At 39.9% G+C, this 26,649-nt stretch overlaps 1 protein-coding gene across 1 annotated transcript in view; it reads left to right on the top strand.

Moving 5' to 3' along the window:
* slx4ip (SLX4 interacting protein) overlaps positions 1-26,649 on the top strand; it is a 111,411-nt gene that overhangs the window by 70,437 nt on the left and 14,325 nt on the right. Inside the window, 2 exon segments of the mRNA XM_078230357.1 lie at positions 13,619-13,696; positions 20,439-20,527. Of these exon segments, the coding sequence (XP_078086483.1) occupies positions 13,619-13,696; positions 20,439-20,527 (167 nt within the window).

Consider the following 26,649-nt stretch of genomic DNA (forward strand, 5'->3'; position numbering starts at 1 on the left):
CAGACATGAAACACTGGAAGTGATTACACTGGTAATCTCTCCAGATGTCCACGGGCTATTTTGAGGTGGTTTTATCAAAGCACATCTGCTTAATTTCTAGAATAACTTACTTATTTGACTACATGAGCTCTGCCTGTATACATAGTTTTAATTATCATACATAAATTGATAAACACAGCTTAGATACCCTCCTATTTTGCACTGCCGTCATATCTTATTCTTGCTTAAATAAGATTTTAATTACCTTGAGAGTAAATATGGGTCGTCCTTTGTAACAAAACTTATGGGTATGTTTAATATGCAGCTAATAGGCTTCCAACTTGCAAGATAAGTTATGCGATTGTGATGGAAAGATAGTTAAAAGTTTAAGAATAAAACGATTAAATTTCCCAATTAAAAGAGCAAGCTTTTCTTGAATTTAAATTTCTTGAAGTTGTGAACTCGTATGTTGGCTGTTTACAGGAAGACAATGTGCCTCCTTTTAGTCTGATACGCAGTTTAGAGAAAATGCTGCTGGTGTTAGTGGTAGAGTTATGCAGGTGCCAGATTCCGCTGGGACAGGAACACCTGCCAGGCTGCTCCAGATAACTCAGCAGCTTTGAGGCATTTTCCCAGGCTCCCAAATGAATGGTCACTAATAGCCGTGGGAGAGGGCTTCCAGTGTCGCCAAGTGTACCACATTCTCCACTTGGCAGTGCTATGTAGCTGAAGTCTGTTTGGCTGTGATTACAATTTTTTTCAAGACTGAAGAAATATGCAGCAAAGGTTTTTTTTCATTTTCATCTTGAACAATTCTTAAGTTTAGTAAGCATAACAAAATGATCTAATTGTAAGATGGTAACTTTGAAATATAAGCAACTGCACTATCTCCTAAAATGGTGTAACTTGATTACAGTCAGTGTATCAGATAATGCACTGCTGGAGAAAGGCTGAAGGTAGCTGCCAAAAATGACTAAAAGTAATTGCACATCATTCTGCAGTTGGTGAAGTTATTTTGAAAGTTTACATGACTTGAAATGCTCAGACATACTTGACCACTTCCCAGATTCAAGCGGAGACATGTAACTGTGCTATCTCCTGGGAAATAAAGATATTCACTGAAAACATTTGCAAAACTCAGTGTGGTCAGCAATTACATGTTATGTGGTTTAGAACTGATTTCGCAAATATATTCAAAAGTACTGTTTACTGATTTTTGTAATTAATAAGGTTATGAACTGTGTATAGTTATTAATTCAATACTTATATAAAATGGATAATTTATTTTGTATCAAATTTTATATACCTTTTCATATTACTTTGTATTTTGTTGACAAAGCTTTATAGTGCATTATTGGCATATGATAAAAGTTTAGAATTCTTTGCCGATATTACTGATGTGTGATGTTCACTGTGTAATTATCTTTGTGTGCCTTGTTTTAGCTTGATCTGTTCAATTTGTCTTAGTAGTTTTTATTTTCTAAAATATTTGTTATATTGGCTCATTGCTATTATTCAGATGGGTCATGGAAGAAAGAAATTAGATTTGTCGACATGGAGGAGTTCAACTTAAGTCTTAAGGCAAAACGTATTGATTACCTATTGAGCAAAATGTCTCATTGATTGATACAGGTTCAAACTGGAATGACTGATTGATACAAGTTTTTTACAATTCTTGTTCTCTCAGAATCCATTTGAAGAAGATGAAATTCTAAGAATCCCTTGGGGCACTACCACCTTACATCTCCAAGATTCTCACATGAATTAGTCTCTCGGGGGACAAGCAAACAGAATCTGGTCGCTATAATAGCTTAACTTTTCCCTTGCAGCAGACTAACTTGACGAGGCGGCTAGACTTAACTCTGATTTCTGAGATCAATCTTAATTGCCATTGCCATTGTAAGCTTTAGATTAGAGAAGGCATTAAAATCCCCGCCCTCACATCCATTACCTCATTGAATTGAAAGTGACAGAGTTGACTTGTGACATAAGTTGTGCATTTTAAAATATGCATGTCTTTTTTTCTTGTCCAATTTTCTCCTCTTGTTATTCCACTATTACCAAGCACCTAAATGTTATGTCCCTCTGTTATGTCCTCCTTCTTGCAATGGACTGCAAGAAGGCAGTTCACCATTGCTTTCTCAAGGACAATTAGAGATGGGCATTAAATGCTGGCCTAACCAGTGATGTCTACATCCCATCCATAAAGATTCTTCAAGGAGCCCTTACAGACTGGCAAACTGTTCCGTAATATCAATGTCAATCTATGATGTGGAGTTGCCGGTGTTGGACTGGGGTGGGCACAGTAAGAAGTCTCACAACACCAGGTTAAAGTCCAACAGGTTTATTTGGCAGCATGAGCTCTCAGAGCGCCGCCACTCGCCTGATGAAGGGGCAACACTCCGAAAGCTTGTGCTATCAAATAAATCTGTTGGACTTTAATCTGGTGTTGTGAGACTTCTTACAATATCAATCTAAGCTGGGATTTGGAACTTTGGTCCTATATTTGGACACTTGACTAGACACTCAACACTCGTGCTCTAATTAAAACCCTTGAATTAATGTGTATTGTTGTAAAAATGTGCAACAAATATCAAAATTTGATTTTTACAAAATTTGTGTCTATGCACATTTCCTGTCTGCAAAATCTTTCTTCCTCTGTCGACTTTTCACATCATTAATTAAATATGAAGACTGCCCACATCACACTACAGTTGCACCCTCCCACCATTAATGATGATGTAGTGCCTCAGTTTGTCTCACCCAGCTCTTTAACTTACCTTCTTCTCTTCAATCTTAGCAACATATGGTACAACCTATTTCTGACAGACAACCTAGCACGGACTCGATGCGATGGAGAAGTCACCCCTCCCTTTCCACTGAATACAAGTACTCTGCTGGTTGTTAACCTGGTGTTCAGAGGTTTTGTTCTGATCTGCTCACTGTGGCTATGTTAAAATGGGTCATTCCACCCTCATTGGATGGGGGTTTCCCACTGGATGTCTGATATTTGGACATTGGACATTGCCTGTGCTTCCCAGGGCTCTTACTGCAGAGAGATTCCAATGCTCCGATCAAAACTCCTTCTCTCCTTCCTCAATTGCTGTAGGTTTTGGTCCTTGAATATGTAAAATCAAAGTTATGGCAGAACATCTGACTTTACAATTGGAACTCAATTCTATTGATTCATGATCATCCAATTACCCCTCAAACTCTTCTGCCCTCTAACTCTGCTTCCCTTGAAGATTATACTTGGGCTTGACTCCCCATTTGTGATGTCATAGGTGGTTAACTAGGACAAAGCAACTTGTATTTATATGGTACTTTTAACATCGAGAAACATCCTATGCAAGTGTAATCAGATGAAAAAATGGCAAAGGAGAGCATAGATGTGACTAAAAACTTTGTCGCAAAGTTTGATTTTAAGGACAGTGTTAAAGGAGAAGAGAGAGAAGTGTAGATATTTTAGGAGGGAATTCCAGACCTTGGGATCAATACAGCTAAAGGCATGGCTGCCAAAGGGTGTTGCGTGAGATGCCAAAGTCAGATACACAGAGTTTTCAGAAAGTTGTATGACTGGAGAAAGTTGCAGAAAGGAGGAAGAGACCAGAAGATTTGTACATGAGGATAAGAATTTTTAATTTGAGGTATAGTAGCTAGCTCTCTAGAAGCTAGGCCATGATTTAATTTTGAGTCATTTGTTAGTTAATTGAGAAAGTAGTTAAGCTAAATTAACTAAATAACATAAGTAACATTGGCTGGATAGGTGTTATGTTGCAACTGTGGAAAGTGGGGGTTTCTGAATGCCAATGTGACTCAGGACAAACCGACCTACAGAAAGTGTAAGCAGCTTGAATTCGGATCAAGATTATTGACCTGGAAGCCAAACTGCAGACACTGAGCAACATAAGGGAGGGGAAGATATACCTGGACACTTTGTTCCAGAAGGTGGTCACACCTCTTGGAATAAGATTCTGTGATGCTGTTTTGGCCATGGCACCATGGTACAGGAAGCCATTCAAGCAGTAAGAACAAACAGGAATGCAGTGATAATAGGAGACAGTTTAGTGAGGGACATTGATACTGTTCTCTGCAACAGAGAGCAAGAGTCCAGAGCAGTGTGTTGCCTGCCTGGTGCCAAGGTTTGAGACATTTGCTCAAGGCTGGAGAGCAATTTACAATGGAAAGGAGAGAATCCAGTTATTGTAGTGTACGTAAGTACCAACGACATAAACAGGACAAGGAAAGAGGTTCTTTATAATCAGTGTGAAATTCTAGGCACCGAATTAGGAAGTGGCACCTCTGGATTATTACCTGAACTGAATGCAAATTGACATAGGGCAAATAAGATTAGGGAAATGAGTGGGTCACTCAAAGACTGGTGAGGGGGAAGTGGGTTCCGGCTCGTGGGTCACTGGCATCAGGACTGGGGAAAGTGGGGGTTCTACTTTTGGGATGGTCTACACCTGAACTGTGCTGCGACCAGTGTTCTGGCAAGATGCATACCTATGGAAGTAGAGAGGGCTTTAAACTAAACAAGGGAGGTGAGGGATCAAGTTTGGGTAGATGTAACAAATCAAGGGATAGAATCAAGGCAGGAGAGCAAAATAGGTTTGGAGAATGGCAGGAACAGAGAGAAAAAAACCTAAATGTGCACCAACAGCCAAGGCTAGATTCAGCAAGATAAGAAAAGGCTCTGTATCTAAATGTGTGTAGCATTCATAACAAAAGTATATCAATTGAACAATGCATATTGCAGTAAGTAAATACGATCTGATAGCCATTACAGAGACATGGTGGCAGGATTGCAGAGAATTGGGTCCTGAATGTTGAGGAGTATGTGATATGATATTCAAGAAGAATAGGAAGTGAGGTAAAAGTGGAGGGGTTGCACTGTTAATTAAAAGTGCCATTGGTGCAATAGTTAGAGATGACCTTGTTTCAGGAGGTCAGGATATAGAATCAGTTTGGGCAGAGCTGAGGAGTAGTCAGGGTAAGAAGTCACCAGTGGGAGTGGACTACAGACCCCCTAACAGTAAGCACAATGCAAGTATACAAGAAGAAATGTTGGGGGCTTGTGATAAAGGGGTGGCAATAATCACGAGTGATTTTAATAAAGGGGATGCCTTAACTGGGGCAAACTGCGGCAGCCGGATCTCTGGCATTGAGTCTGGTTCTGCAGGGCAGAAGGGAGGGCAGAAGAAGAGGAGAGCGGTAGTGATAGGGGACTCGATAGTCAGAGGTACAGACAGGAGGTTCTGTGGTCGTGACAGAGACTCCCGGATGGTTTGTTGCCTCCCGGGTTCCAGGGTCAGGGATGTCTCTGATGGCGTGCACAGCATTCTGAAGTGGGAGGGTGATCAGCCAGATGTCATGGTACACATTGGAACCAATGACGTAGGAAGGAGTAGTGAGGAGGTCCTGAAGAGTGAGTATAGAGAGCTTGGTAGGAAGTTAAAAAGCAGGACCCCGAGGGTAGTAATCTCAGGATTGCTACCTGTGCCACGTGCCAATGATAGCAGACAACTGCAGGAAACATAAAGTTGTGATAGTAGAGGATTTTAATTTTCCACATATAGATTGGGACTCCCATACTGTTAAAGTCTAGAGGTGTTAGAGTTTGTAAAATGTGTTCAGGAAAATTTTCTAAATCAATATATAGAGGTACCAACTAGAGAGGATGCAATATTAGATCTCCTATTAGGAAATGAGTTAGGACAAGTGACAAATGTGATGGGGAACACTTTTGTTCCAGTGATCATAACGCTATTAGTTTCAACTTGATCATGGATAAAGATGGGTCTGGTCCTCGGGTTGAGGTTCTAAACTGGAAAAAGGCCAAATTTGAAGAAATGAGAAAGGATCTAAAAAGCGTGGATTGGGACAGGCTGTTCTCTGGCAAGGATGTGATTGGTAAGTGGGAGGCCTTCAAAGGAGAAACTTTGAGAGTGCAGAGTTTGTATGTTCCTGTCAGGATTAAAGGCAAAGTGAATAAGGAACCTTGGTTCTCGAGGGATATTGGAACTCTGATAAAGAAGGAGAGAGAGATATATGACATGTATAGGCAACAGGGAGCAAATAAGATGCTTGAGGAGTATAAAAAGTGCAAGAAACTACTTAAGAAAGAAATCAGGAGGGCTAAAAGAAGACATGAGGTTGCTTTGGCAGACAAGGTGAAGGATAATCCTAAGAGCTTCTACAGGTATATTAAGAGCAAAAGGACAGTAAGGGATAAAATTGGTCCTCTTGAAGATCAGAGTGGTCGGCTATGTATGGAACCAAAAGAAATGGGGGAGATATTAAATGGGTTTTTTGCATCCGTATTTACTAAGGAAACTGGCATGGAGTCTATGGAAATAAGGCAAACAAGTAGGGAAGTCATGGAACCTATACAGATTAAAGGGGAGGAGGTGCTTGCTGTCTTGAGGCAAATCAGAGTAGATAAATTCCCAGGACCGGACAGGGTATTCCCTCGGACCTTGAAGGAGACTAGTGTTGAAATTGCAGGGGTCCTGGCAGATATATTTAAAATGTCGGTATCCATGGGTGAGGTGCCGGATGATTGGAGGATAGCTCATGTTGTTCCGTTGTTTAAAAAAGGCTCAAAAAGTAATGCGGGAAATTATAGGCCGGTAAGTTTGACGTCAGTAGTAGGTAAATTATTGGAAGGAGTACTAAGAGACAGGATCTACAAATATTTGAATAGACAGGGACTTATTAGGGAGAGTCAACATAGCTTTGTGCATGGTAGGTCATGTTTAACCAATCTATTAGAGTTTTTCAAGGAGGTTACCAGGAAAGTGGATGAAGGGAAGGCACTGGATGTTGTCTACATGGACTTCAGTAAGGCCTTTGACCAAGGTCCCGCATGGGAGGTTAGTAAGGAAGGTTCAGTCGCTAGGTATACATGGAGAGGTAGTAAATTGGATTAGACATTGGCTCAATGGAAGAACACAGTAAGAAGTCTCACAACACCAGGTTAAAGTCCAACAGGTTTATTTGGTAGCAAATACCATAAGCTTTCGGAGCGCTGCTCCTTCGTCAGATGGAGTGGAGTGGACATTTCCACTCCATCTGACGAAGGAGCAGCGCTCCAAAAGCTTATGGTATTTGCTACCAAATAAACCTGTTGGACTTTAACCTGGTGTGAGACTTCTTACTGTGTTCACCCCAGTCCAACGCCAGCATCTCCACATCAGTGGAAGAAGCCAGAGAGTGGTAGTGGAGGATTGCTTCTCTGAGTGGAGGCCTGTGACTAGTGGTGTGCCACAGGGATCAGTGCTGGGTCCATTGTTGTTTGTCAGCTATATCAATGATCTGGATGATAATGTGGTAAATTGGATCAGCAAATTTGCTGATGATACAAAGATTGGAGGTGTAGTGGACAGTGAGGAAGGTTTTCAAAGCTTGCATAGGGATTTGGACCAGCTAGAAAAATGGGCTGAAAAATGGCAGATGGAGTTTAATGCAGACAAGTGTGAGGTATTGCACTTTGGAAGGACAAACCAAGGTAGAACATACAAGGTAAATGGTAGGACACTAAAGAGTGCAGTAGAACAGAGGGATCTGGGAATACAGATACATAATTCCCTAAAAGTGGCATCACAGGTAGATAGGGTCGTAAAGAGTGCTTTTGGTACATTGGCCTTTATAAATCAAAGTATTGAGTATAGCAGTTGGAATGTTATGGTGAGGTTGTATAAGACATTGGTGAGGCCGAATTTAGAGTATTGTGTGCAGTTTTGGTCACCTAATTACAGGAAGGATATTAATAAGGTTGAAAGAGTGCATAGAAGGTTTACAAGGATGTTGCCGGGACTTGAGAAACTGAGTTACAGAGAAAGGTTGAATAGGTTAGGACTTTATTCCCTGGAGCGTAGAAGAATGAGGGGAGATTTGATGGAGGTGTATAAAATTATGATGCGTATAGATAGAGTGAATGCAAGCAGGCTTTTTCCACTGAGGCTAGGGGAGAAAAAAACTAGAGGACATGGGTTAAGGGTGAAGGGGGAAAAGTTTAAAGGGAATATTAAGGGGGGCTTCTTCACACAGAGAGTGGTGGGAGTGTGGAATGAGCTGCCAGATGAAGTGGTGAATGTGGGCTCACTTTTAATATTTAAGAAAAACTTGGACAGGTACATGGATGAGAGGGGTGTGGAGGGATATGGTCCAGGTGTAGGTCAGTGGGACTAGGCAGAAAAATGGTTCGGCACAGACAAGAAGGGCCAAAAGGCCTGTTTCTGTGCTGTAATGTTCTATGGTTCTATGAAGTAAAGAAATTGGACTGGCATAGTAGCCTGGATGAGGAGTTCAAAGAATATGTTTGAGAGAGTTTCTTAGAGCAGCACATTAAGGAACCAACCAGGGATCAGTTATATTAGATTTGGTAATGTGACAGGATTAATTAATGATCTCAGCGTAAAGGCACCCAGGTAGCAGTGCCACAATATATTTGACTTTTACATCCAGTTTGAAAGGGAGAAGAGTGAGCCTAAGACTAATATGTTAAACTTAAATGAGGACAACTTTGTGGACATGAAAGCTGAGCTAGCTGAAGTGAATTGGGATACGAGACTAGAGGATAGATCAATAGAGAAGGAGCAGCAGACTTTAAAGGGATATTTCTGAATAAATGTATTCCTACTGATAGAAAAATTCTTGGGAGCGGACCCACCATCAGTGGGCAACAAAAGGAGGTAAGGAAAGTATCAAACTTAGCATGCAAATGCATAAAGATGAGTAACAGATCAAATGATTGATCAGAATATAAAGAACGGCAGAGAATGACTAAAAGGTTAATCAGGAGAAATTAGTTAGGGTACGAGATGAAGATAGCTGGAAATGTAAACATGGATATAAGAATTTTACAGGTAATATAAAGGAAAAGAATAAGTAAAGTCACTCTAGAGAGTGACAATGGGGAGTTAATAGTAGATAATAAGGAAATGGTGGATTAAATGAACAAATATTTTGCTTCCGCTTTACTATGTTGGATTAAAAAAATCACTCCACTAATAACTGTAAATTGGGAGATGGAAGGGAGAGGGGAAGTTGGTGAAATTGCAATCACTAGGAAAGCCTTACTGAGTAAACTGATGGAGCTGTGGACTGACAGATCTCCAGGTCCTGGTGGACTTCATCTTAGGGTCTTAAAAGGGATGGCTAATGAAGTAGTAGATACATGGGTATTAATTTTCCAAAAAGCACTAGATTCTGGATAGGATCCATCAGACTGATCATGAATGACCATGAAACCATTGTGTATTGTCGGAAAAACCCATCTGGTTCACCAATGTCCTTTAGGGAAGGAAATTTGCCATCCTTACCTGGTCTGATCTACATGTGACTCCAGAGACACAGCAATGTGGTTGACTTTTAACAGGCCGTTTGAAATGGCCTAGCAAGCCACTCAGTTCAACGGCAACTAGGAATGGGCAATAAATGATGGCCAGCCAGGGATGCCCATGTCCCACAAGTGAATAGAAAACAATGGCCTTTTTCTACTCCTGTATTGTATGTTCATATGCACCGATGATGTACAAATCAAAGGTATGTGTAATCTAGTTAAAGTACAGGTAGAGTTTTAAAATGATACACATTTTTTCAAATTCAGAAACTTTACATTTTTCCCAAGAAACTGTATTTGAATAATGTCTTCCCCTCATCTTTTGTCACTTGTCACTCAGTGCACCTAATCGTTTGCACACAGACCAAAGGTGTTAAAGAGTTCAACACATTAAATTCAGCTATTCAAAATTCCATTCACAACTTGGGTTAGTATAATATTTTATGCAGTAGGTTAGCATGGAAACCTGTTATAGAATTTTGGCGTCTAAACTCCTGGTTGTCTGTCACATCTGAGACTACTTAGCCTTTGGATAGACTGCAGGATAGCGCACCCTTTAAAACAGACTATACTATTGCACTTTGAATGAGAGAAAAAATAATACTTTCCATGTCTGTCTTCAATTTGCACGAAGTGCAACAACAGTGGCAAGAATACTGGAATATTCCACACCCTGCACTCTTCCGTTGTCATTGTTGAAGTGGCACGGTGGTGCTGCCTCACAGTACCAGGGACCCAGGTTCAATTCCGGCCTTGGGTGACTGTCTGTGTGGAGCCTGCACATTCTCCCCGTGTCTGCGTGGGTTTCCTCCGGGTGCTTCGATTTCCTCCCACACTCCGAAGATGTGCGGGTTAGGCCGATTGGCCATGCTAAATTGCCCTTTACTGTCAGGGGGATTGGCAGGATAAATAGGTGGGATTACAGGGTTAGGGCCTGGATGGAATTGTTGTCAGTGCAGTCTTGATGGGCTGAACGGCCTCCTTCTGCGCTGTAATGATTCTATGATTCTAAGACTATATCCAGTGATTATGAGCTCTGCAATTCATGGGGCTGAGGGGGTGGGCAAATGACAGCTGAGATTTAATGTAGAGTTTCATTCTAATAGAACATGGAGAGGCAATGTAAAATAAAGGGTACACTTCTAAAAGGGGTGCAGGAGCAGAGGGACCTGAGTATGTACGTGCATGAAGCATTGAAGGTAGCAGAACAAGTTGAGAGAGAGGTTAATAAAACAGAAAACTAGGTTTTATCAATAGTGGCATAGAGTGTTAAATTCATATAAAACACTGGTTTGGCCTCAACTGGAATATTGCGTCCAGTTCTGGACATCACACTTTCAGAAAGACATGAATGCATTAGAGAGAGTTCAGAAAAGATTCATGCATTTGATTTGAATTGATTTATTATTGTCCCATGCATTAGTATACAGTGAAAAGTATTGTTTTTTGCGTGCTATACAGACAAAGCATACCGTTCATAGAGAAGGAAAGGAGAGGGTGCAGAATGTATGTTGCAGTCATAGCTAGGGTGTAGAGAAAGATCAACTTGGTGCGAGGTAGGTCCATTCAAAAGTCTGATGGCAGCAGGGAAGAAGCTGTTCTTGAGTCGTTTGGTACGTGTTCTCAGACTTTTGTATCTTTTTCTCGACGGAAGAAGGTGGAAGAGAGTATGTCCGGGGTGCGTGGGGTCTTTACTTATGCTGGCTGCTTTTCTGAGGCAGCAGGAAGTATAGACGGAGTCAATGGATGGGAGGCTGGTTTGAGTGATGGACTGGGCTTCGTTCACAATCCTTTGTAATTTCTTGTGGTCTTGGGCAGAGCAGGAGCCATACCAAGCTATGATACAATCAGAAAGAATGCTTTCTATGATGCATCTGTAAAAGTTGGTGACAGTCGTAGCAGACATGCCAAATTTCCTGAGTCTTCTGAGAAAGCAGAAGTGTTGGTGGGCTTTCTTAACTATAGCATCGGCATGGAGGGACCAGGGCATGTAATTGGTGATCTGGACACCTAAAAGCTTGAAGCTCTCGACCATTTCTACTTTGTCCCCGTTGATATAGTCGGGGGCATGTCATTCATTATACTTCCTGAAGTCGATGACTATCTCCTTTGTTTTGTTGACACTGAGGGAAAGATTATTATCGTTGCACCAGTTCACCAGATTCTCTATCTCTTTCCTGTACTCTGTCATTGTTTGAGATCCGACCCATACGGTGGTGACATCAGAAAACTTGAAAATCGAGTTGGAGGTGAATTTGGCCGCACAGTCATAGGTGTATAAGGAGTATAGTAGGGGGCTGAGAACACAGCCTTGTGGGGCACCGGTGTTGAGGATGATCGTGGAGAAGGTGTTGTTGCCTATCCTTACTGATTGCAGTCTGTGGGTTCGGAAATTCAGGATCCAGTCACAGAGGGAGGAGCTGAGCCCCAGGCCACGGAGTTTGAAGATGAGATCGTAGGAATAATGGTGTTGAAGGCTGAGCTGTAGTTGATAAATAGGAATCTGACATAGGTGTCTTTGTTATCCAAGTATTCCAGGGTTGAGTGCAGGGCCAGGGCGATGACGTCTGCTGTGGACCTGTTGCAGCGGTAGGCGAACTATGGTGGATCCAGGCAATCTGGGCGGCCAGAATTGATTCGTGCCATGACTAACCTTTCGAAGCACTTCATAATGATGGATGTCAGAGCCACCGGACGATAGTCATTAAGGCACGCTCCCTGACTTTTCTTTGGTACCGGGATGATGGTCGTCTTCTTGAAGCAGAGAGGGACCTCAGATTGGTGTAAGGAGAGGTTGAAGATAATCAACTGATTCTAGAAATAGATTGGAGAAGTTGGGACTGTTTTCCCTGGTGAAGCGAAGGTTGAGAGGAGATCTGATAAAGGTATTCAAAATTATGAGGTGTTTGGACAGAGCAGAGACGGAGAAACTGTTTGCCTTAGTGAAAAGATTGAGAACCGGTGGGCACAGATTTAAGGTAATTGGCAAATGAAGCTATAGCGACATGAGGAAAATCTTTTTCATGTAGCAAGTGCATCTGGAATTCCATGCCTGGGAGTGTAGTGGAGGCAGGTTCAATCAAAGCTTTCAAGAGAGAATTAGTTTATTATTTGAAAAGGAAGAATATACAGGGCTACAGGGGAATGGCAGTAGTGAATTGCTCATTCATAGTCAGCACTAGCCTGATTCTGAATGACCTCTTTCTGTGCTGTAACCATTCTATGGGTGCTCCACAATTCCGGCAGAATAGGTGTGGAGGAATATTAGCCCCAAAATATTTATAAGGTGAAATTAAGCATAAATTGAGATTTAGCTGACAATTTTGCCTTGTGTACTTTTTGTTTTGATTAATCAAGAGAACAGAGGAACGAGATATTGGTAAGGCCACACTTGGAATACTGTGTACAGTTCTGATCACCCTATTATAGAAAGGATATTATTAAACTAGAAAGATACAGAAAAGATTTCCTAGGATGCTACCGGGACTTGATGGTTTGAGTTAAGGAGAGGCTTAATTTCAGACTGGGACTTTATCTATACTGGGACTTTTTTCTCTGGAGCGTAGAAGGCTGAGGAGTGATCTTATAGAGGTCTATAAAATAATGAAGGGCATAGATCAGCTAGATAGTCAGTATAATTTCCGAAAGGTAGGGGAGTCTAAAACTAGAGGGCATAGGTTTAAGGTGAGAGGGGAGAGATACAAAAGTGCCCAGAGGGGCAATTTTTTCACACAGAAGGTGGTGAGTGTCTGGAACAAGCTGCCAGAGGTAGTAGTAGAGGCGGATACAATTTTGTCTCTTAAAAAGCATTTAGACAGTTACATGGGTAAGATGGGTATAGAGGGATATGGGCCAAATGCGAGCAATTGGGACTAGCTTAGGGGTTTAAAAAAAAGGGCGGCATGGACAAGTTGGGTCGACGGGCCTGTTTCCATGCTGTAAACCTCTATGACTCTATTTCAATGGCCGTGCTTATGCTCATCATGCCAGGAACCCTTCTCCGAAAGGCTGCACCTCATTCACTGAAGGCTCAGCTACCTCTAGAGCCTTAGCCACTCAAAGACAACAGATGCCTAGTTTTCTCGCTTATAATGCATTATAGCCAATTACAAGAAGCATTGCAACACCTTGATGTGGTAGAAAAGGATATGATTCATCCACAAAACAATCCAGGAACTTTGTAGACACATGAAGTAGGTGTGAAAGGCATATTATAGCAGCACTTGGTTATATCAGATGAATTGTTCAAAATATGTTTTCTACTATGCATTGATTTTCACATTTATTTTATAGGGCAAAATTTTCGTCTCGCCTCTTATTTTATGAAGAGACATACAAACTTGCGATGTGTCACACAGAAGCAACATTGTGGTATGTACATATTTAGGAATGGTTAGAAGTTTAATCACATTTTAATGGGAAAATATTTCTTATGTTTTGCACGTCCATAAGTAACTGAATAAACTGAAAATGCTATGTAGAATTAAAATGAAGTTTTTGTTATTCATATTTTAGTGTTCTACGTAACTGTTCTCCATTCTTGTTTCGGTTGGATTTTCTTTTCTGTGCTTTAACGTGGAAGGAAAACTGAGGAGTCAATGAGTGGAGAATATGACAGGAAATAGAGGATAACCATTGAATAAGCCAGCACTCTGGCCACATCACTGACAGGCAGCATCCTAGAGTCGTTCCATAGAAAACAGGAAATCACATTCAGACTGGGCTAGGAACTGCCTCAGAGTCACCCAACACCACAAATCCATATTGTAAATTGGAAAGCTGCCACTAAAAGGCCATTAATGATTGCATAAAACCATTGAGGAGCCCTGCAGGGCAGATTTGGGTGGAATCCCAACATATGGCTAAAGTTTTAAATGACTACTTTGCATCACTCTTCAGAACTGAAGATGACGCCAAGTTAATAATGCTGCAATATATAGCTGATGCTAAAATTATGTTTGTAAAAGTGAATGTGGAAACTTAAAACAAACTGAACTGTGCTATGCTGCCTGATACATGTGCTGGCTCATATATGCAGTAGTCGCTGAGATCTCAGATTGTTCCCACCTACAGGGGAGAGGCCCGCATGATGCCTATATTTAAAAAAGAACAATGAGTCAGTGCTAGGAAACTGCACGTCTGTTAACTTCAGTTGTCGGCACTTTGTTAGAAGGGATTATTGGAGATGCTTTATGTAGAGAAGGGGTTATTAGGAAATTGCCGGCGTGGCTTCTGCAAAAGGAATCTTACCAATTTGGATTTTTCAGAAGATTACAAAGTTGATAGATAATGAAAGCCTGGTCAATATTGTGTATTAGGTTTAAAAAAAAGCTTTTGATAATATGCAGCACAAAGGCTTCTAAGTAAGATTGTATCTTGTGAGGTTTGTTGTGAGATCTCCGGTTGGTTAGTGACTTGGTTGTACTTGTATAAGGGAGTTAATAAAAGTGGTGATTTTCCATTGGGTTTGGTCATAGTGGAGTCCTGCAGGAATTGCTTTTAGCACTGTTCACTTTTTATTATCCATTTGGATGTTGGCATCAGGAAAATGCTGAAATGTGGATGATGAAGAAACATGCAGGAGTTAGGAGCTTTGATGGAAAGAAATGTGGGGGAGCGGAGACACAATGAAAGAATGGTATCCCCCCCCCAAACGCCTGATATTTCTTTTTCAATATAAATACATGCATTGTGAGCCATTTTGGGGTGGGAAATTCCAAGTTTGTACACATTATACAGGATTGCACATTCAAAGCTGCTGAATGGGAGAAGAACCTGGGAGCTGTGGTGCATGAATCTTTTAAGGTTCAGTGGCTAGCCCTGGAGAGTGTTGTGGCGAATTATTAGGATTCTTGTTAAAGATCTCGATCAAACCGATCTGGAGTTACTGTACCTAATTTTGGATCTTTCACGTCTGTCAAAGCCCTGGGAAAGGTTAAAGAGAGGATCTAAGTACCTTAATAAAAGCACATTTCTGCAGATGCTGGAATCTGAAACCAAAAGGGTCATCTGGACTCGAAACGTCAGCTCTTTTCTCTCCTTACAGATGCTGCCAGACCTGCTGAGATTTTCCAGCATTTTCTCTTTTGATCTAAGTACCTTCGTTATCAGGACATACTTAGAGAACTGAACCTTATTATTTTGTAAGAGATTTTGAGGGGAATATGAATAAAAGCTGTAAACTGATGAAGGAATTATATTCTGTTCTCGTGTAAAGGTTATTTGAGTTAGAAAAGCAAGGGACATCAATAAAAATTAGCTTGGGTGGTAGAAATACTTGTTCTATGTATACTGAGTGTTGCAAGTGTTCAAAAGAGAACTGTGGTGGAAGACATCATGATTTATGGATGAGAAGTGAGTTAACAAATCCCAGTGCTGGGCTTGTTTGATAACAATTGGAATTTGGAGCGTAATTTCCTGCATCTCCCCCATCCCTATCCTATCCCTCCCCCTAAATTGGCCAACCATCCCCCTGGAGATTACGGGATGACTGGCAAGTGTGCAGCAATGGGACAAGTTTGATGGACCAGCTGGTCTTTTTCTGCCCTTTTTCATATGTCCTTCTTTCCCTATCTGATTGTGTGGCTCCAGAGTGGCATTCAGGCCACCATGTCCTCCATTGTTTACAATGTAGCTGTTTTGTTCATCGCAAGGTTACCTCACATCAAACAAAATATTAAAACAATTGTTACAATTACATTCATAAATTTTTTAACGAATATTTTAAACAATAAGAAATCACCAGACTGTCTATCGTTTTGAAGCTGTATTAAATTTGAGTCTTTTTACTTTCAAGAGTCTGAGAAGCCACCAACTATGTTGACTGTGCACATGTTAAGCATCATTTCATAATCAGACTACACATTTAGACGATATACAGTAAAACCTTTGTTAGCTGGTATGCTCAGGGAATAGGTGGTGCCGCTTAAACAAAAGTGCTGGTTAACAGGAAGTTACATTACTCTGGACACAAGACAAGGTGCAGTATATTTTTGCTCAGACACAATAGCCACAACTGACCCAATAATAATTTCAGTGTAAAGCCCAAGAACTTCTGCATATTTGCAATCCATTATTATTAGTTTTTAAAAAAAGAATGCATTATCTGAGCACTGGAAGTGATTTGCTTATAAAAATATTGAGCTGTCAGACATTCCGGTTACTAGAAAATTCTGGTCGGTGGAAGAATTAGTGTTTAAATTAATTTATGGAGTAATATTTGTATCAGATTGCTAGTTAAAAATGTATCAGCCTCTGAAACTTTCCTGGTGTATTCCTGGTAGATAGATGTCTAATTTGTTCCTATAAAGTCACTCTCGCCACTATTTTACATGAGGCATTAACCTACCTAAAATAAATGAATTAACACCTCCATTGAAAATAACAGATGTAGAAATGTCACATCATTGTGCAAAGCATTCATCTACTAATGTCTCTGATAGTAATTTCTATTTCTTAGTTTAAAATGAGGAACAAAGTGAAGTAATATTCATTGCATTGAAGGTCACTGAAAATCCTGAAGGAATAAATTTGCATATACGTTTATGATGTTTGGTATACTCCTAAAACTAGCACAAAAGGGAACCCAGTATATTTTATGTTTATTTTCTATCAGGTTACTTTTAATGTTGGTGTTTTCAGTTACTTATAATTTCGAATTCATATTTGTTTTTTTCTGTGGGAGCCACAACATGGATACAGAATAAATTAACATTTGCTATATTCAGAGTGCGTGGTACTGATTTTTCTACAAACAAGAATTGTTTCCGACACATCCTATCTAGCTAGTCTGAAGACTGAATAATATATAGACTGACTGAGTGAGCTAAGCTTGTAAAACTTTATTTGAGCTGATCACTCTATGGAGGTCATAAGTTTGAATGACCTTAAAGAGTTAATGTTAAAAATGTATTAAATATTTGTAAATAGAGTGTGATATCTAAACGTTATTCATTACTTTTATCAGAGTGAATACCTGAGAACAATTAAGATTATATTTTATAATGTGCCGCAATGAAGGCATGATGTTCTACTGTAATACTTAACAGATGGGTAGCTGGTAATCGTCTGTAGTCAAGTTATTAGTAGCACCATTACACTCAGTCAGGATTGAATTAGTATCAAAGTAATGATAAACTAAAACAAAACATTTTTATAAATTCAAATATGGTTTGAAATTTTAAGAATCGTAACTAAAGAATGAAGGAATCCCTCTTTTCCCCCATCTTTTTGTTTTAATTACCATTAATTTTCTCTCTGTTAATTTATAAAGCAAAAAAAATCCTCATTCACATCTGGTACTTGTGACAAGAGTTGCCTCAGTTGATAACATTCTCAGAGTCCCTTCAATTTTTTTTGATATTATACCCGCTTTCCCTTAGAACCAATACACCTTTAGCAGCTTTGCTAATTTTCTTGCATAATCCCTTTTTAAACTTCCTTCTGTAACTTTCCAATATATATTTATCCTAGGTTTTATTTTAAATATTTGCTCCAAAAGTATTCTGTTTCTTTTTTCGTTTCAAATTTGATATAATCGCCCTTGTCAGTCATGGAACCCCAGCTTTCCATACATTCCCTTTGTTCCTCGCTGGAATGTGCTTGATATGTACTGTTCCTGTCTCCTGTTCTAACTGTTTTTAATTGCTGATGTACAATGTTATTTGCTAATTTGTACTTTTGTCTAAATATGTCTTATATGATATATAAGGATTAATGTGTATTTTTACGAATATTTTGTATATAAATTTATATGTATTATATTTTTATATAAAATATGTATATTAAATATGATGGGCACTTGTTTTTTTTAGTCAAGTGCTCTTAATCCTCATTCTTCTTTTTCCCTTTTCTGTTCTTGACTAAACCTATATATATAGTGGTCTATGTTTCACAAATTTTCCCTATTTTCAGGTCATTTACTTTCTCCATTTAATTAGCCAGATCCGGTCAAGTAATGCTTCTCTCTTGGAGTAACAGCATATTGATTGAGATAACAATTCTGGACACGCAGCACAAGAAAACTTTTTATCACAAATGTTCTTCCTGACACGATATATTTTTGAATAATTCGAATCTCCTCTTTGTATTTTATTGAATTCTACATTATATTTATATCAGATACATTCAAAGTCATGCTAAAAGCCACACTACTATCGCGGGCTAATCTTAAGAGTAGGCCACTCCAGTTAAGCTTGAACACTCGGAACAATTCTCATTCTTTTACCAGATGTTGCTGTCTGGACTTCAGAGCCAAGAATGATCTACAGTTAGCTGGGTCTGTACTGACTCTGGGCTGGCAGGCCACCCTCTTTCTCCCTTGCACTAGTAGGTCAGACTCCCACACTATTAAGTGAAATATGCTGAATGAACAAGAAAATAAAATGACTTGTCTTTAGAGGCTTCATCATTCTTAAATATCCTTTATATACCAAGATGAATGCCCCCATTCCTTTTGGAATTTATTGTATATTTTTACCACGTTCTATTTTCTGCTTTCTGTAGGGGAGAATCGATTCACCAGTTCTTTCACATAGCAAAAAGGGCACCTTCATTGGTATTTAAAATATAATAAAAAGGCTATATTCACATTTGAAGATAGAAAAAAATATTCTCCTTTCTCCCTCATTTCCTTGCTATAAATCAGAATTATCTTGAAAGGATTCAAATGCCTGGATTATCCCATCCTCCCTAATGGGATTGAACTTTTCAAAGTCTTCTGTCAATTGTGTCATGTCTGGGTTGTATGGGGTGAGGAGGAAGGTGTATGGCAGGCAAATTCAAAGGTATGTGAAAGTATCAGAACATTCCCACCAAGTATGTGGTTCTGCACAGAAGATTTGTTGGCATTAAATGGTCTGTGGAACAGCAGTACTACACCAACTACTTGTAATTATATATGCCTTTAATGGAGCATTATGTCACAAAGCACTTTGCAGGAGTGTTCTAAAGCAAAATTTGACAGCAAGGCACATGAGGACAGATTAAAGTTTGGTCAAAGAGATAGAGAATGCACAAAAGGCCAGAATTGGAGGAACACGGGGATCTCGGGTAACGGGGAATTGGGGAAGAGAGAGGTGTGATGTGAGCAGTTCTAAGTCTGTAGGAGATTGCAGAGTTAGGGAGGGGATGAGACAAAGCTTTTGAGGAGGGGTAACAACAGGCAGCATTTATTTTTGCATACCTCTTGCCAGTGTCCTAGTTCTGTAAAAGGAACTTCTTCCCTCCTCCTTTCCTATTGTATTTCCATCTGATTATAGCACTGCTTCTCTTGCATCTGATATTGCCAAATTCCAAATGTGTTTTCAGTGTTGAAAGTTGTTTCTTAGCCAACCTAAGACTCAGGAACCCGAGTCTGTACATTTTAGAGACAAATTTACTTTAATGCTAACGTAAAAAATATTCTACATTTGAGGAGCAGAGTTTTGTGTATAAATTGTTAGAAATCAGCCTTGTTGTGGTCTTTGTGTGGGTTTGAAAGACAGTACAACCATTGGCAGAAAACCTTCATAACTTGAAATACATGCCAGATTACCATTTTGGGAATACTTTAGAGGAAGTAGTCTAAATGCTTTTTAAAAGTTAATTATATTTCATTATTTATGGCTGAATGGAAAAGTTATTTGTTACTATAACTTAGTATGATATGTTTTCTTCCTTTCTTTAAATTTAATGTTCCCACTCACAAAATCATAGAATTCCTACAGTGCAGAAGGACGCCAATCAGCCCATCAAGTCTGTACCAACTTAGCATCTCACCAAGGCCTATCCCTATAACCCCATGTATTTACCCCGCTAAGACCCTGAACCTACACATCGTAAGACACTAAAGAGCAATTTAGCGTGACCAATCCACCTAATCTGCACATTTTTGGAGTGCGGGAGGAAAGCGGAACACCTGAGGAAATTCACGCAGACACGGGGAGAATGTGCAGACTCCATATGGGCAGTGACCCAAGGCCAGAATTGAACACGGGTCCCTGGCGGTGAGAGGCATGCTAACCACTCCCGCTTCATGTTTGCATGTCCATAATAATATTGCTAATATTGATGAGGTTTGGTGCAAGCATTGCATGAAAACAACATGTGAAAAATGTAATCTTTCCCTTTATAGGACTCTACATATTCCCTGATCGTTTTGTGGTTTGCATAACTCCATGTGAAACTGGTCCAAAGAATGAAATGGCCGAGGAACCGATTACTGTATGTATTTTTTATAAAATTTCTGAATTATGATACTGGTTTGTCAAACCTCATAATAATGGTTGAATATTTTGTTACTTTCACAACAATTCACTAACATTTGAGCTTTTGAAAGAAGCTGCACTCTTATTAACAAGGTTTAGGTATGTTACACATTGGTAAAAGTTTGCATAGCTCAGTTCCCATGTAGAACCTTGCTAGATTTGAAGGTAGTGCTACAAAACTACAAGGCTGCTTTCTGCAACCTGTGTTCCCACCAAGGCTCCAAACTGGGAATAGAGACTTGTAAAATTTCTTCCTGTATATATTTTTTTCTTTATGTGATAGCAATGTATGTCAAGTTTAGGTTTTATTGAAACAGGAAGCAACATATGATTTTAAACCTGGGTTTAAATCAAAATAATGTCATTCCAGGTATACTTTGAGTCTGTTTGCTTTTTACTTTAAGCTATATCTATGTGGAGGAATGTTTTTGCATCCTGTTTTGCAGTTTATAACAAATCAAAGGCTATGTGGGTATATTAGTAGTGGCTAAACTAGCAGGTAACAAATAGAAAGGTGCAAAACTGATCTAATTAACAACTCCTTGCTGATCTTCTTGTGTGAAGAGCTGCCTGTCCCACACTTCATATTTGATCTATTTATAACTTCTAAACAGGAAGTCAGAATGACCTGCGTGCTCTGAAGCAAAAGAATGTCATGTATTGAATAGAGACAGCTGCCTCCATTTATTCGTGACACATGTAATACTTGATACATAGAAGTTGTTTCACCCTTTTTCCATAATGTAAGTGGGAGTGCATACTTCACAGAAGTCACCAAGGTTTTATGAATGTTTATTTCATTACAATTTATATAGCATTATAAAACACTTCCATTTGAACAACTTGGAAACTTTTAAGAATTCAATAAATTAAAAGGTCAAGTTTTTTCATAATCTTTCTGTACAAAATAGAGGTGCATATTTTAAGTTTAAACATTAAGTATTGCAACAGTAATGGATTATTTAAATGAAAATGTTTACTACTCTGTGTTCTTATTACATTATTTTGGAGATAGTAGTGGCAGCTGGTGGTAATATTTATTGCCTTGAGGCATAATATAAAAGTGTTGTGATCCCTAATTTAAACCTTTGCATTAAATATACATTCATTTTGCAATGAGTTAAATTTCAGCTTTATAGTAAACAAAAAATAGAAATAATCTTTTCATACACACTGAAGTTCTATGTATCAACAGTAGATCTGTACCAGTAAATAATGTCTTAATTGAAAAAATATATAATCTGGGATTAGCACTTCAAAAGGAATTAAATTTAATTTACAGAGACATTACTTATGGCAAGCCTTGTTTTAAAATGTTATCTTTATATTAATTAGCCAAATCATAATCAGTGTACTTTCTGAACTGTGTGGACAAATGCAAAGTTTACTTATAAGCGATAGTTGAAACTGGTTCTTTGAAATGTTAAGAAGTAGGCCCTACAGCTAATGTAATGTAATCTCCCACATCACTGATGTATTTACTCATTTGGTCACACAAATGTAGCTTTCTAAGCCATAGATAGATTGCATTGATGGTGGTTATCACCAGTTGTTCTGCTCTGTTTGAATTATCTTCCTGAAAATAGTCATCAGATGATGTATAACTTGCCTGCAATCACTTATCATATTTCTGTTTGCAAACAACACATTATATACTTGCAGACCTATTTAGTGTAATCAGAAATGTTACTTTGAAAATATATTTGGGGTAGCTTGCTCTCAAATGTCTGGCTTTTGCTTCATTCTGCACTGTTCTAGGATGCTTGTTAATGTATCACGACAGATTTGGGCAGCACGGTAGCACAGTGGTTAGCACTGCTGCTTCACAGCTCCAGGGTCCTGGGTTCGATTCCCGGCTCGGGTCACTGTCTGTGTGGAGTTTGCACATTCTCCTCGTGTCTGCATGGGTTTCCTCCGGGTGCTCCGGTTTCCTCCCACAGTCCAAAGATGTGCGGGTTAGGTTGATTGGCCAGGTTAAAAATTGCCCCTTAGAGTCCTGAGATGCGTAGGTTAGAGGGATTAGCAGGTAAATATGTGGGGATAGGGCCTGGGTGGGATTGTGGTCGGTGCAGACTCAATGGGTCGAATGGCCTCCTTCTGCACTGTAGGGTTTCTATGATTTCTATGATTTGTGCAGTATATTACAGTGAAAATGAAGTGTTTGTGAAAACTGTACCACTGGACTACTGATCAGGGGAGTTTATTTTAAAATATCAGTGATAACTATACAATAGCATAGAATCATTGAATCATAGAATCCCTACAGTGCAGAAAGAAGCCATTTGGCCCATTGAGTCTGCACCAATCACAGTCCCATCCAGGCCCTATTCCCGTGACCCCACATATTTACCCTGCTAGTCCCCCTGACACTAAAGGGCAATTTAGCATGGCCAATCCACCTAACCCGCACATCTTTGGAGTGTGGGAGGAAACCGGAGCACCTGGAGGAAACCCATGCAGACACGGGGAGAAGCGTAAACTCCAAACAGACTGTGAACTGAGCCGGAAATGAACCCCTGACACTGTGAGTCATTAACAAATTGCCTTACTATCTCTCTCCAACTTAAAAAGCCCCCTCAAAATCATTGCCAGTTTTGTCAGATACTCCCTTTTTTCTTTACTTTCTGCTTTGTGTTCAGCATACCCCAAACAAGCACCTTGGGATGGTTAATTAAATGAAACATATTAAATCAGTATAACCTACCAACAGAATAGCATTTTTAAGAGTGGTGCAATTTTGTGGACAAAAATTAACCTATATTCCATGTTCTTTTGTTCTTTATTTTGTCACAGTTTTCTTTGTCAGTTGTCTCCTCTTTGCTGGAAAGTGTAGATCCCTTGCTGGGGATTTCCATAAATATCAGTTGACACTTGGTGCATTACCCAAATGACTATTCTTCCTTAGAGAATTAATGCAGTGAGTAGCAGTTGCCTATTGAACTGTGGAGCTGTCGGAGTTTAGCCTAACTCTGCCCTCACCTAAGGTTCACAGATGCCAACTTTAGCTGTTTCCCTTTCTGTCTGGTACTTCCTGCATCACATGTTACTTGACCAATAGCAAATGGCTTCCAGGCGTGCAAATGGCTTCCAGGCCTCTACCAATACTGCAACTGTGTGAACAGTGCGGTTATTCCATTGCTAATTTGCCTTCTACCAACCTGCCCCCCGAAACTTTCACACAGGTATTTTTTTAATGCCCCATGTGAAGCTGCGAAATTGTGTGGATAATTTATCAAAAGACCTGTGACCTATCAGCTATGGATGACTTTCATTAATAGTATGCAATTCACATCTGATTATGTATCTACAATTTTGGTCGACAGCTTTGGTGAACATTGGTCCCAGACGTTCAGTTTTGTTTGCTTGATTATGTCAGACAAAGAGCACTTACCAGTATTTTGAATCATGTTTAATGGTAGACTATCAACAAAAATGTATTTTGGTGAATTCTCCCTTGACCCATATGTTTTTCTCAGGTCGTGTTGGTCTTGAATGTCTCTTTGGGATGGACCTTTAGCAGAGAGCCTCTTTAGTCAATAGCTGCTTGAGGAGCAGAACTATCAGATCTGTTAACTGGAGTTCTATGCTTTTCTTACTCTTTGAACCCTTAAAAAAAACCTCATGATTAAACCAGTGTTTCTGAGAACAGACAAAACCACAGCGACGTTTTATTTGAACAAGCAAAGCAGAATGTGTTTGCTATTACTCGGAGCTTAGTCAGAGCATTTTTAAATGGTCCCTGGTGAGGAACAGTTGTGGTTGTGGCCAGCCATCTTTCAGAAAAGTAACAGTAAGCTGAATTTGCTTGATGATGTTATGACAAATTTCCTCCAGGTGAACGATCCCTCCTACTCACTCTCATGTCTTCTCTCGTCTGCACCTACTCTCCTTTATTCTACAGAAGTTCAAACAACCTCTTGTAAAAAATCAAATTGCTGATTCATGACCTGGCTGGCTATGGCTTACGGAACATTCACCTGATAATCTTTTGCAACTTCTCTGGTTAAAACTCCATCCAGACTACCACTGATAATGACAAAGCTTTATATACTACTTCCAGTCTTTGTGAAACTTCTTATCTAGAAAGTGCTATTACCAAAATGTGTGTCCAAGATTTAAGAAAAGGCCTGTAAACAGAGCTGGGGTTGAACTGGGGTTTCTAATTACACTTTGAGGCAGTGAATGTTTCTGATTTGCATATACGCAGCCCAGTTATAAACATTCTGGGGCAAACTTGGACTTGAATCTGAAGAAGGTGATGCATCAGCAACATGATCACTCTGTGTCCAAACTTGTTGGCACAAAGCCTGAGCCAAACTCAACACTGGGCCTCATCTGTACTTAACATCGAGCAGTGGGGGCTGGAGTGAAGGAGGGCTGTGGGATGTCTGGAAGCAGCTCACTGATACCCACTGCTGCAGTCCTCAGTGGGTGGGGGTCCTGTGGGTGGGGGAAATGATGTTGAGTAGATAAACAGTGGCTGCCAGCAGAGCAGAAAGTGAAATGCAGCTTGATCTGCACTTTGTCCACTGTAAAACTGATCAGACTTTAGGAACTTCGCCGGATTCTGAAATAGTCACACTGCACTTTGGATTTCTCTCTAATGCACAGAAAAAAGGAACCCTGTTGGAAGTTCCATAATCACTTTAGTGGAATGATACCACTGTCCTGTGCAAGGACAATAATAATTTTCAATGTTGTTAGTGTTAAATTTACTGGCAAGTTACTTGTGTTTTCTTTCCCACTAGTTATCCTTTTTCGTGCTTATGTTATCTGATATGATGCACCAATGAAAATCACTTGATGTTCCAATTTTGTTTCCATGAAAGTGGAACTCAATCGTGCATGTGCATAGTTGTGTCTATTCCTCCATGTGAAAATTCTTCAGAGACTAAATTGGGCATTCTTTGTACTGTGCAGACAAATAAGAATGGAAGGCGGTGTTGGAAATTCACCCACACATTTCCCACTAGAAGTGTGTAGTGTGCCATTTTGGTAAAGTGATCTCACACTCCTTACCTTTCTTCTATCACCAAAAATCACATTGTCCTCTCGTTGCCAACATTTAAAGAAAATAATTCAAATCTAATTTTATCTGTTCACACCTTAAAAAACGTACAAAATCAAACTAATTACTATTGTGCATTCCTTTATGCCCCTCTTCTGTGTGCCTTTACCTATCCTAGTGTTCCTCTGAGGTTCTTCCCCAGTGATTGGAGTATGGGTGATGAAAGCTGACCTTCATTTGAGGAGACTCTAAATGCTTTGAGGATGGTCTCGAGCAGCTCAGGGCCTAGAGGGCCCATCTTCAGATTGTCCACCTTGGCCTGGGCTCCAAATCTCTGGGCTGGCTGGCAGACTAGCTGACTGTAGCCAGAGTGTGGGGTTGAGAGCAGGAATTCTGACATCCAGAGAGAGAGGACAGCATGTTTCTGCTCCATAGAACCGTGCCTTGATATTCCTCCTGATTGTTGGAAAACAGATTGATGGACTCTTATGACATCCTGGAAACCCCTTAGAAGAATGGTATTCAGAGTCACGATGGGAGCAGCCTGAGCTTGCAATGCATTGGTCTGAGATTTCACTGCAGCATTCGGGCCTTTGAAGTTTTTGTGCTGCAATAGAAACTTTGAAGTCTGCCATCATGACAATGCTCCACAAGGGTGCTGATGGAGGTGACCATGCGGCCAGTGAACAGCATGGGCAAAAGTGGTTGCTCTCAGCAATTACAGGAATCAGCAAGCAACACAAATGCAACATTCTGCATGCAACATAATGAAGATGTGCAGATTTATTATGCATTGTGATCCCCATGCCTGTGTTCAGTCTTATCCAATTCAAGGCCTATCATGTTCCACAGAAAAGTAACCAGCGCTGATCACTGAGTGCTATATATTAAGTAAGCGCAGTGGCTATTAATATTGCAAGACCTTTTGAGGGAACAGGGTCATGCTCATTCTCTAATGTGTTAATTGAAAGCTGTGATAACCCCCACGAGGTCCATGGGGAAATCACTTTTGAGTATGAGTTCTCCTAGTAACAGGCAGCGGCCTGCCCAGTTGGAACTCATTACTGAAG

Source organism: Mustelus asterias, chromosome 15 (assembly GCF_964213995.1).
Source record: "Mustelus asterias chromosome 15, sMusAst1.hap1.1, whole genome shotgun sequence".
NCBI classification, from domain to species: domain Eukaryota; kingdom Metazoa; phylum Chordata; class Chondrichthyes; order Carcharhiniformes; family Triakidae; genus Mustelus; species Mustelus asterias.